Consider the following 12,355-nt stretch of genomic DNA (forward strand, 5'->3'; position numbering starts at 1 on the left):
AGCCCTGCGCCATCTTGAAAGGTATGGTGGAAGAAGGCAATTTCTGAAACAGTTTCTGTCTCCCTCACAGGTATGAAGACGGCCAAGTTGGAGATGCCAACATCAATACTCAGGACCCCAAAATCCAAAAGGAGATAATGCGTGTGATTGGCGCTCAGGTCTATACAAATTGAGGGGGTGGAGGACCCTGTTCCTTCAGCTTGTGCCAATGTTGCCCCTGCCCCTCCATGGGTAGAAGGAAGCCAGAGGTCAGAGGCTGCCAACGAAGCGATGATAACCCTTGCTGTCTGGAGACCTGGATCCACAGGAGGGGGCAAAGGGGCAACCAGTGTCATTTCTGGGCAGCAGAGGCCGCGGGAGCACCTCTGGAAGGGTGGAAGTGGATCTACCCAGCCTGCACCTAGAATATACAGAGAAACTCTCCAATGGGGGGACTTGGACCAAATCCCAAGGACAGTTGGGGTGGCTGACTTTGCGCTCCCACGTTTACAATGAAAACATTTTTAACAATGAAAACAAGCAAAAAACAAACAAAAAGAGACAGAGAGAATGGGAGAGAGTGAGAGAGCGCAAATGGTTTTAGCTTGTTAAAATTCTCTTTAAAAAAAGAAGCTCTGATTGCACCTGCACAAACTCTGTGCGTGTATATGTGTGTTTGAAGCACTTTTACTTGTGTGTGTGCCCAGCAGATGTGCCATTTCCTTTACTTCCTTTTGCCCATGAGGTCAGACCTGTGACCTCGATGTGACCTGTTTGTTCTGTGGTCATCCTGATGGGTTTGCCCCAAACTTATACACAGGCAAGACGATGCCCCATCTTTAAACTGACTATTCATTCTACTTCCTTCACAGGGAGGTTGTAAGACGGCATGAAGCATTCATCCTGATTTGCTTGCACCCTGATTTTACAACTTCCCACTAATCAGTTGTTTATCGCACAGTTTTTAATGCATTTCCCTGTCACTTTCCTAACTGCAAAAAGTCAGGGGTGTTTTTTATTTGTTTTTTTAAAAGATTTTCTTGTGCCAGAGTATTTTAATCCACTTAAATTATACTGGCCTATTTTTCTGGTATGCGATGGAATCCCTCTCACAAAATACTGTCTGTCTGGAAGTGGCCAAGGGCATCAACCCAAGCATGATATGTATTTGTGCTGTCCCTGCCCACTTGGGCTTGTGCTGGCAACCATTGGAAGTGGTTGGGCAGAAGGCAGGGAGACAAACAGCAGGTGGCGCCAGAGCCAATGACCGACTGAGCCAACAAATCCTCCTTTCTGTTCCATTCTGTTAGGGCAACTGTGAGGCTATGGAGCACGAAGCTGATAGACAGTGCCACCCCCCCCCGACTAACTGCAAGTCAGGCAGGTGAGGGTAGATTGAGGATGTGCCCCATTCACCTAGATGGCTTAACCTCCACTGGCAGTAGATCTGAAAACTGTGGTTTTGGGTCTATACATTAGACAGTGGCCTCTTCAAAACAACCTATTTATTAGGCATTCATCCTGATTGTTGTAAGCGAGGTTGGAAGATCAAGCAAGTGTTTTGCCACACTTTCAAGTGCATTTTCTGGTCCCTATTGCAAAAAAATCCCATTATTATTATTATTATTATTATTATTATTATTATTATTATTAGGGTTTATTGCTCCAGAGCACCACATCCTTTCAATTGTGCAACCTGAGTTTGCCAGCATATGCCTGGATCCCGCCTGAGAACAGCGACCGCCTTGAAGTGCCCAGTGTTTTAGATCCCCGTCGCTCTCCCAAGCTGAATTGTGTTTGAATGAAAAAGAGACAACCTCTTTGTATAGTGTATACTAAAGTGGGGGATGCCGTAGACGTGAAGAGGGGAACTTGTCTCCCTGAAAAGCAGCTCCATCGTAGGCCACATGCCTTGCCTGCAGAAGGTCCCGTGGCAGGTGGTGAGAAACGAGGGCAGATGCTGGCTGATGAGTTGGCTACTCTCTCTGTTCTCTCAGGAGATAATATTGGAGGCCTGGCAGGTCCCACTGGCAGCCTGCTGAGGGTGCTGGGTGTTTATTACCCAGGGCCTGCAGAATAGATCATATACTGCAGGGGTGGCCAACTCCCAAGAGACTGTGATCTACTCACAGAGTTAAAAACTGGCAGTGATCTACCCCCTTTTTGTGGGTTCAGGTCAAGTTTGTTGAACTTTTTAGGGAGGAGGAAAGCCCTGTTTTTTTGGGGGGGGGTTCAGGTCAAAGTTGTTGACCTTTTGGGGAGGAGGAAAGCCACATTTTTGGGGGGTGCAGGGCAAACTTGTTGAGCTTTTTTAGGAGAGCTAAAGTTTTTGGGGGGGAGCCAGTAATCTACCAGTGATCTACCACAGACGTCTAGTGATCTACCGGTAGATCACAATCTACCTGTTGGATGTGCCTGATATACTGGGTTAGATGTGAAAGTGCTTTGCTGGGTGCGCTGGAGCTGCAATGCTTGTTTCCCAGAAGATTAGTTGCTGGGTGTGGGAAGGTGAGTGCGGTGCAAAAGCACTGGCAGGAGCGCCAGATCTCCCTGTCCCTTCCCTCTTCCCATTCCAGTAAACAGCGGTGATTCTCCTGCAAGGAAGTGAGCAGAATGGCTCCACCTCAGACAGTGAGCTGCTTCTGGATAGATGGAGAAATATTTTGATGGGCCCAGTGTCAGGCAGTTTTCCTGTGGTGCTTTTAGACACCTGCATTCTATCCATGGCATATGCTGAAAGGGCAAGCGAATCCCATCACAGTGAGGATGGAGCGACTCCCCTAATAAGGAAGGTTACAGCAGTTGGAACATTTTAGTTTAGAGAACAGGCAAGTAATCTGCGATGTGATGGAAGCATACAAAATCATGCATGGTGGGAAAGTGGACAGAAAAGGGTTTTTATTCTGTAACACTAGAACTCAATGGGCATCCAATGACTGTTGGAGGATTTGGGGCAGACAGAAAAACCAAACAAAACTTCTTCACACAGTGCATAGTTAAACTACGGAACTCCCTCCCACAAGAGGCAATGGTGGCCACCAATTTGAATGGCGGCAACGACTATTCATTGGCTTTTTGTAAACCATTTTGAGGTGTGTGGGTTTGTTTGGGGGTTGTTGTTTTTTTTATTAAAAAACAATCAAGTGGTGTATACATTTAAATAAATGACTGCCAACCATGATGGCTGTGCTCTGCGCCCAGTGAGGGATGCAGGCGGGGAGAGAGCTGTTGCGTTCAGGTCTTGCTTTGGGGCTTCTCAGAGGCATCTGGTTGGACAACCGGGTTCCTGGACCAGCTGAGCCACTGGTTTGATCCTGCAGGCTTGCTCTTCTCCCCCTTCAAAAGTCATGGCTTCCCACAAAGAATCCCGGAACTACATGATGTTAAGGGCTCTGAGAGTTGTTAGGGGACCCGCTTTTCCCTCCATGGAGCTATAATTCCCAGACTGATTTTACACTCGACCTCCCCTTCCTAGGGAACTCTGGGAATTTTAGCTGTGGGCAGGTAACGGGGGTCTCCTGACAACTCCCAGCACCCTTGGCTCCCAAGATTCCTTGGGGAAAAGTGATACCACACTGCTTTCGATTTTTAGTGTGGATGCAGCCTGTGTGCCTCCTTCATCTCTCCTCTGTCCCCAACAAGGCAGTGTGTGTGTGTGTGTGTGTGTGTGTGTGTGTGAGAGAGAGAGAGAGAGAGAGAGAGAGAGAGAGAGAGAGAGAGACAGGTACGCCACCCTGTTGTCGTGCCATCTGTTTTCGTGCACACACTCAATGTGGGGGGTGGGGGGGCAGGATGACAGCTCTCAACCCTCCAGGGGGTTGATAAGGAACCCAAATGCACTCTATCTGCAAACCTTTACGTCTGCACCATTCAAAAATGGCTGCCAGTCTCTATCTGGGATGGATTCGCTTGAAGGGCATGGCAAAGCATATGTGCTCAGGAAAAGGGTGTATGATGGCATGACTCAAGTTACAGGTCCAGGTGTAGCTCAGGAGTAGATCACAAGATTTGCAGGCCCAATCCCTGGCATCTCCCAAGTAGGGCTGGGAAGGACTCCTATCTGAAACCCAGAAGCGCCCCTGCCAGTCAATGCAGAGACAATACCGAGTTGCATGGACCAGTGGTCTGACTTCTGATGATCTACTGAAGCAAAGCAGAGTCCCAAGACTGAGGCTGCCTTCAGACAATCGCTTTTCTGTTGGTGACACAGGCAGGTGAGTGGGTGGGGTACCTGCAGGGATGCTGACTCCTAGGCTTAACGCTGCTTGAGGCCACTACCTCAGCCCATGGGTACGCCAGCCCTGTGTTTCCCCAAAGATTACTCTGAAATGTGTTCTCTGTGAGAATGTTTACTCCCATGCCCAAGTAAAGCTACCCAGTTTGGCTTCTGTAGACTTTTTAATAGCTACTACACCATCTAATATTGATCTCAGGGATGTAGAACCTTTGGCTTTCCAGGTGTTGCTGGGCTACAGCTTCCAGCATCGCCAACCATTGGCCATGTTGCCTGGGTCTGATGGGAGTTGGATCCCAGCAACATATGGAGGGCAACAGGTACCTGATCCCTGCATTATAAAAAGGTAAAGGGGCCCCTGACCATCAGGTCTAGTCGTGTCCGACTCTGGGGTTGCGGCGCTCATCTCGCTCTATAGGCCGAGGGAGCCGGCGTTTGTCTGCAGACAGCTTCCGGGTCATGTGGCCAGCATGACAAAGCTGCTTCTGGCGAACCAGAGCAGTGCACGGAAACGCCATTTACCTTCCCGCTGGAGCGGTCCCTATTTATCTACTTGCACTTTGATGTGCTTTCGAACTGCTAGGTGGGCAGGAGCTGGGACCGAGCAACGGGAGCTCACCCCATCGCAGGGATTTGAACCGCCGACCTTCTGATCAGCAAGCCCTAGACTCTGTGGTTTAACCCACAGCGCCACCTGTGGGTTAAACCTTATAGAAGTACATAATTACTCTTCATTCCTGTTCTCCATCTACTAAAGAAGCCTGTACCTTTCACCTAAGGATAGAAGCAGAGCTAACAGTTGGAAGGTCTTGGGTTCAATGGTACAGCAATTGCTTCACATGCAGAAGGCCCCCGGTTCAATCTGTGGCATCTCCAGGTAGGGATGGCAAACACCTGAAGCCTTGGGTAGCTGCTGCCAGTCAGTGTAAACATTACTGGAGGAGCTGCATCAATTTGTATTTAGGAATATAGGGAGCTGCCTTACACTATCTCCTAGTGATACTTCCCCTGATTTTGTGGGCTTTATTTATTTTTTTGAGGTTCAGAGAACAACTCTCAATAAGAGACTCACACACAAACAATCCGGGCAAATTCCCACTGGACTGTGCTTTATTTCAGTCTAAGCAGAATATCATTTAACTACAGAGCTACAGAGATAACAATGTCCATTTTGTCTTTCTTTATTATACTACAAGAAATCATAAGAAAGATCCGTCAAAAGAATCGTAAATCCACTGGAATGCCAAAACTGCTCCCCCTGCAAACCCCGGGAGGCAGCGTTCCTTTTTGGAATGGCTGAAACAGAAAGCCCATTTGGGGTGGGGCGGAGCAAGATGCATCTCCCCCCCCCAAAGTAGTGGAACTTGGTGGGGAAAGACACATGCTCAGAGGCCAGCAAGTGTTGTCCTCCTGAGACCCTAGTTGGGCAGGTAGCCTTCCTACATAAAACCAAGACTGACCAGGAAGAGAATACTAGAGCAAAGGAATTCATTAGATCTTAGTTTTTGGGTGAGTCATCAGTAGGAGTCAGCAACAGCCTTTGTCCTTGTGCGTTCATATGGGGGTGTACTGGGGCTTCAACCCTCTTTATGTGCTCCACTTATCCTTGGGCAATAATTACTTACCTCTTACTAGTCTTCCCACTTGCCTTATTCCCCTGGCTTTTGCTAGACCCAGGTCACATTTTTGGAGTGCCTAGGACAATTTTTTCGCTGGCCTCCTACTAAATTTCAGGGGTGTTGTCAGGAGGTTACTCAGAGGGTCCAAGCTCCTCCGTATCTTTTGCTCTGGGTTCTAAATCTCCTGCCTCTTCAGCATCAATGCAGTGCTAACAACAGCCCAGCCACTCACCATCTTGAGACCCAAATTTGCATTTGTGCATATGAGTCAATATACGCAAATTTGTGTCCCAAGCCTGTGCCCTGAATCTGTTGAGTATCTAGTGACACCCCTGCTGAAGCTACCAATTTTAGGATGTGGTAAGAATGCGAGAGCACAACCCGATTCTTTTTTGGGTGGCTGCACTACTGTAAGAATTGTGAGCTAGGCAGGACTGAAGGAGTCTGAGAGGGAATCCCTGCTTGCCACAAAGACCCTCATTTCAGGGCATATTTAAGCAGACACTGTAAAATTGTGAGGAACACCTGGAGGACACAAACCTTCCTCACATTTCCTCCCAATGCAGTACAACAGATTTACACCCATTTCCCATTTCCATCTCCCCATGCCTGGGTCCAGGGTTATCAGGTGAGACACTGCAACAAGGAATATGCATGGAAATATTGGGCTCAGCCTGGGGAAAAGACCTTCCTTTTCCTTCTTGGAGTAGATTCTTCAGTCCACGCAATTACTGTTAAATTGGAAACTCTCACATGAGCTAGTCTTTGTGGAAAAGTTTCGTCAAAACGGGTTCTCCATCGCTTAGATGTGACCCAGCTATGTGACCGTTCCACCCAAGTGAATGCGATGGCTTCCAAAAATCATTGTGAGAACACGAAGCCATTTCCTGGTGTTGTTGCAACTGGGGTGAACTCACCTTCTGTATAACCCTTCTATGATGCCTGAGGCATGAGGGTGGGTGGGGAAGCAGCCTTCCCTCCTTCCAGGCAGTGTGTCTGTGCATGTATATCGTTCAAACATCAATTGTATGTCCCACGCTAGAATCAGTTTTATCTGAGGTGCAGTGGACATAAGCAGATCCCTGCTGGATCAGATCAGGTCACCTAGTCCAGGATTCTGTTCCAACACCCTAGTAGAAACCCACAAGCAGGACCTGAGTGTGAAAGATGCTCTTTAGGCTCCTTGGCTCTTGCTGCCTAGGCAGAACCAGGAGGGGACAGTGGGAAGGTGAAAATGCCACATCTCAACAACTTCCCAGTAACTTTTAAAAGCAGCAGGATAGAAAGGCATTTGTTACTTGCCATCTTCCTCGTTCTAATATGGGTGACAGTTCAGCCAGCTGAGTCTTCTCACCTCTGGATCAGGAGCTGGCTGCCAAATCTCCATCAGTACCAAATTTGGGGGAAGGGTTTCTCTGGAGTGCTGGGAGCTCTTATCCAGAAGTTCAAATCCTATATTCCCAGAAATGTAGGAGACTTTTTAGTGAGTAAATGGAGAAGGGAAGGCACACTTGCTCCTATGTCTGTCTGTCTGCCTGCCTCTCTTGCAAACAGGACACAATCTGTATATGGTACACAGTGCCAGCAGGCTCTCGGTGTTCGAGTTCCAGAACCCCCTGTTGCCTTTTGAAACAATGAATTATTCCAGCAAGCGCCAGCTCAAATGCACAGTTTTCCCCATACCAGGGATACCCCACATAAAAATAATAATGTCCAGAACAAATCTTTAATGGGCACACAGTTTCTCCCATTTAAATAACTTAAATCCCCACTCATCACATCCAAGAACAAAGGAGACCTCAGGCTCGTATACCCTTGGGAGGTTTGCATTGGCCTGAGCTGGCAAAGAGCAACCCCCTCCCTCCCCCCTGCAAAGTCTTCTTCTTCGAGCCTCCCCGCCGCGAGAATTTCTGCTTGCAGGAAACAATGAATGGGGTGTGCATCTAGTGAGTTTTGGAGACTGGCAAGGGAGGAGGGTGGGACAGACCAGCTTTGGCATCAGAGGTAGCTTTGCAATAAGAAACACTCCTACAGTTCCCACCCCATGCATCCCTTCAAAAGTAGCAATAAGACTATGGTAGCAAAAAAGTAGCCCTTAGAGACGGCAGTCACTGCTGTAGGCTGTTTGTGCTCTATGGGAGCTGGGGGAGAGGGGGTTAGCTATGAGAGCAGGACTCAATGGAATAGTGGGTCTTGGGGAAAGGCCCCGTAGAAATGGTTAGTTTAGATGGGGAGAGGCCAAAGTGTGCCCTCCATCCTGTCTCTTGCACATCTAAGTCACACTTTTCTCTCTCCTGAAGCCTGCATGGACCCCAGTGTCCATGGCTGTTAAACTGTGGATTCTTTTTAAAAACAACAACAAAATAAAATGGTGCTTGGATAAGGCTAAGTAAGAGCCCGTCTTGGTGGGCATTTGGCTACAATGAGAAGTACTAGCTGGAGCCTGTGGATTAAAATGGCGACTGCGGCAGTAGCCGGAGCAGGCCGAGGAGAAGGGAGTGGGAACTGCTGAAGCCGGCCAGCACCTAGAGCCAAGTCAGGGATGATGGAGCGGAGGCTCCAGGCTGCAGTTGAAAGAGGCAGTCTTCCTTACTTGGCACAAGTTGGCACAAGAGTGCCCAAGCAGAACCTCAAAAGGATATGATTTGCCAGGGTCCTTCAAGAGTAACACTGCAGCACAGGAAGATCCTGTACCCACAGCATTCTTTGTCTGTCTAAAGAAGACTGTAGTCTTATACATTCATATTGGACTACGCCAACATGCCAGGACTTGAACCAATGGATTCAAGCTACAATAAAGGGGATCCTGACTAAACACCAGGAAGAACTTTCTGATGGTAAGAGCTCTTCGATGGTGGAGCGGACTCCCTCGGGTTGTGGACTCTCCTTCCTTGGATGGTTTTAAGCAGAGATTGGATGGCCATCTGTAAATGATGCTTTAGCTGAGATTCCTGCATTGCAGGAGGTTGGACTAGATGACCCATGGTGCCCCTTCCAGCTCTACGATTCTGGGCCACACCCCTCCCTGTGCCCCATGGGTGTTTGTGCCTGGCTGGAGTGTGTCCCTGACTTCTGATCATGCCTCTTGCGTGTCTGGAAGGAGGATGGTGTGTGTGTGTGTGAATATGCATGTAGAAACTAGCTTGCTGTGCAAAGGCAAAATGTGCCTTTCTTTTTGGTTCGCCCACTTTTGCCTCTGGCTGCCTCCACCCCTGGAATGTGGCCCTTGAGCTGAGAAGGCTCCCTCTCATTTAAAAGAGCAGGAAAGGGTTCTCCCATCACCCATCCCACCTTGAGAAGAGTTCTCCCTTTTCTCCCCTCTGTTCCCATCTTCTCTTCAGCCTTTATCCACAAACAGCAGGTGTTTCAGAGGAACCAGAAAGATTCTCACCCTCCACCGTCACTGGCTTCCATTTTGTTTTCACAAACCCAATGGAATCACTTGCATTTACAAGCTCATAATTTATAAAGAAAATCCATTATTATTTTGCTATATACAGCTGCTGCAGGTAGCTGGCAATCATCAGGAGCAGACACCTCAAGGCAAGAGAAAGGGAGTGGCGATCTGAGCCAGAGATGGCACCTGTCGTTCCAGGCTAGGGAGGCATTTTGCAGAAGTCCAGTAGAACATCTCCTGGACCCGAGGCAAATGCATGGTCCGCAACCTTGATTCACTGACGGGAATCCAGCCCACTACTGTACAGATCCGCCAGTATTTTGGCAAGGGCTTGGAGAGGGTTGGGAAAAGGGTCCCTTTACAGACAGTTCAAGAAAAACAATTGCCACCCATGCAAAGGCAGAGGGAATCAGCGGCCGCTACCATCTGTTGAATGGTCTCCTCCAGTTTGGTGCTGCTGCTGTGCTTTGGACATGCCCAGACAACAACTGATTTTGTCGAGGCTTCACCCTCCAGGGAGCTCTCCCACCTCCTCTGAAATCCCAACTGTTCATGGGCAAAAGTGAGGGAATGATAGAAAGAAGTCTCTCTCTCTCTCTCTCCCCCCCACACCCACCGATTGCCACTTGCACAGGTGCATACTGTCACAGTAGTAAGAGCTGGCAAGAGCAGTGTACTTTGCACATGCTCAAAGGCACCCTCGTCCTTCTTACAGACGTAGCCTCCCACCCAACCAAATTACTGCTGAGTAGGCAATGCAGCCTGCTGACCGTAGCTCTTTCTAGATCTGCCCTGAGCACATGTGCAGAGAATCCCCACCACTGTGAAAAGCATGGTTGGGTTGGGTGGGTCAATGGAGCTGTGCGTGTGTGTGTGTGTGTGTGTGTGTGTGTGTGTGTGTGTGAGTGATGCAGGCCAAGGCAGAACTATTGAGCGTAGCTTGAGTATCGTGCAAAGTCGCTCAGTCTCCTGATGTTGCAGCCCATTGTCCTCCCTGAATCAAGGCAAGCCATGCAGGCCGAAGGGCTTCTTGGGCCACTGCAAATGCTAAGGGAAGTTTAGCAAGGAATTCTCTGAAACCATAAAGGCAGCACCAGTAGCACCAATCGGTATCCTTGGGCAGCTGCCAGCTCCCAGGTAGGGCCCAGCACTGTTGTCTACTCTGCTCCTCCTGTTAATTCTTTTCTGGCCCCGCACTGTAAGTGGCACCCAACAGCTGGGACTAGCCTCCATTTAAATCTCAGCAGAGTGCCACGAAGTAGCTCTGCTTTGGGGCAGCCTTCACCAACCTGGTACATACTCTGCGAATGTCTTGGACTACAACTCCCACCAGCCTCTGCTTTGGTGGCTGAGGATGATGGGAGCTGCAGTTCCAAAAGATTGGCAGGGTGAATGCTGCTCTTGAGAATTGTGGGGAAATTGAATTGGTGATTTGATTAGATCAAGCTGCCTAGTGCCACCCACCCCCCAACCCCTGGCCAGCACAAAGAAAGCTCTCTAAGACCCATTGGCAGACGAGGGAACCTACAAGAGGGCATTAAAGCCATGCCTTCTCTCAAACATTTTTGACATTGGGCATTCACAAAAGTATTGTGTGAACAGCATCCCCTGCTAACAGCAAGGGTCTTGTTAGGGGTGGCCTCCCTTTTATTTATTAATCTATGCTTAGAGGGCTGTTGGGCATGTTGCAAAGGGCCAGTGAGACCACCTCCCACCTCAATGTGTTCAGAATGAAATCGCTAAACTATTGCATAGGCAAATGTTATGCAAATTATTCGTGTCATGGGCCTCTGCCCTTTTTAGTACCTAGAAATGTCCCTGGCCAAGGGTTCCCCTGCTTTGTGCTAAAACAAACTGCCAGAGAAGGGAAGCTGGAGAAGTTGAGAGTCCTTGGTGCCTCTCCCTCCAGTGCAAATGAATGCCCCCACTGCAAATGCTGCCCCACCTCTGATGCTGTTGCTGTCCCCTCCTGTCATCTGCTCCATGTCTTGGCACTTTCACAATTGAACACCGATATTAAGACACAGAAGTTGTGTTGCTGTTAGGGCTGGCTTGCTTGGCTTGGGTTGAGGAGAACACCGTCAGCTGCTTCAAACATAGGAATCCTTCCCCGTGGCTGTAACTATCGCAGACCTGTTGGCACAGGGATGTGCTAGCTAATGCAGGGAATGAAAGGCACAGTGGTGCTTAAGAGGCTTCCCCTAGCCCTTAGCTGCAGGGAATGTAACCATGAACCTGGATCACTTGCAAAACGGGCAGCACCAGCTTCTGCTCGGGTGCAGGAACTGTTAGATCTCATCTCTCCCACATGGTAGCATCCCATTGAGGTGTCTCACCCCCCCTCTTTCTTCCTAACTCAGGTTGGCCTCCCCCTCCCCCTCCCCCTTACAAGCTCTGCCACGAACTGTGCAGCCCTGGTGCCTCTTGTGACATTGCTCCAGCAGCAGCAGCAGGGCCACCAGGGGCCTCACTCCCAGCAGGGCTGGCTTTCCGCATGTTGAAATGTCTAAAGAGGGTCTTTCTCTCTCTCTCCATGAGACCGTCCATCTAAAAATCAAGGATGGGAAGCCTGTGGCCCTCCAGATGTTGTAGGACTCCCAATTTCCATCAGCCCCAGATGGAAGGGGTCACAATATGCACCACGGTCCAGCAGTCTCTTTGCTCAACCTTCCGCACTACCTGTTGCCAAGTAAAACCAACTGGTGGAGGAGTGGCGTTTGAGGCAAAATGGCTGTATTTTGTACCTTGCTCCCCATTTAAAGTTATATGCAGGGCTGTAATCTGGCAGCCTTAATCTCCAGGGCTGGTGCATTCCCAGAGTAGCCCTGGGATGCTTTAGGTCATGAGTAGCAAGGGTAGGCCCACGATTTTGTCTGATTTACGACATCATAAGCAATGGGCCTGCAGTCCGCCTGCTTTTAGGAGCATACAGGGAGCCACCTTGAATCAAGCCACACTATTGGTCTCGGTAGCTCAGTATCATTAACACAGAGGTTCTCAGAATGCAACTACCCACCAGCCCTGACCACTGTCCATGCTCACTGGGGCTGATGAGCATTGGGAGCCCAGCAATGCATCTGCTGACACATAGGTTCCCTGGTAGGGTTGCCACTCAATAGCGGACAG

The 12,355-nt window shown here is 49.2% G+C and overlaps 1 protein-coding gene across 1 annotated transcript in view; it reads left to right on the forward strand.

Moving 5' to 3' along the window:
* PARP6 (poly(ADP-ribose) polymerase family member 6) overlaps positions 1-628 on the forward strand; it is a 50,533-nt gene extending 49,905 nt beyond the window's left edge. Inside the window, exon 23 of the mRNA XM_088656715.1 lies at positions 71-628. Coding sequence (XP_088512841.1) covers positions 71-173 — 103 coding nt within the window. The 3' untranslated portion in view covers positions 174-628. The remainder of the gene's footprint in view (positions 1-70) is intronic.
* Positions 629-12,355: the final 11,727 nt, after the last annotated feature.

This window comes from Zootoca vivipara, chromosome 13 (assembly GCF_965207765.1).
Source record: "Zootoca vivipara chromosome 13, rZooViv2.hap1.1, whole genome shotgun sequence".
NCBI classification, from domain to species: domain Eukaryota; kingdom Metazoa; phylum Chordata; class Lepidosauria; order Squamata; family Lacertidae; genus Zootoca; species Zootoca vivipara.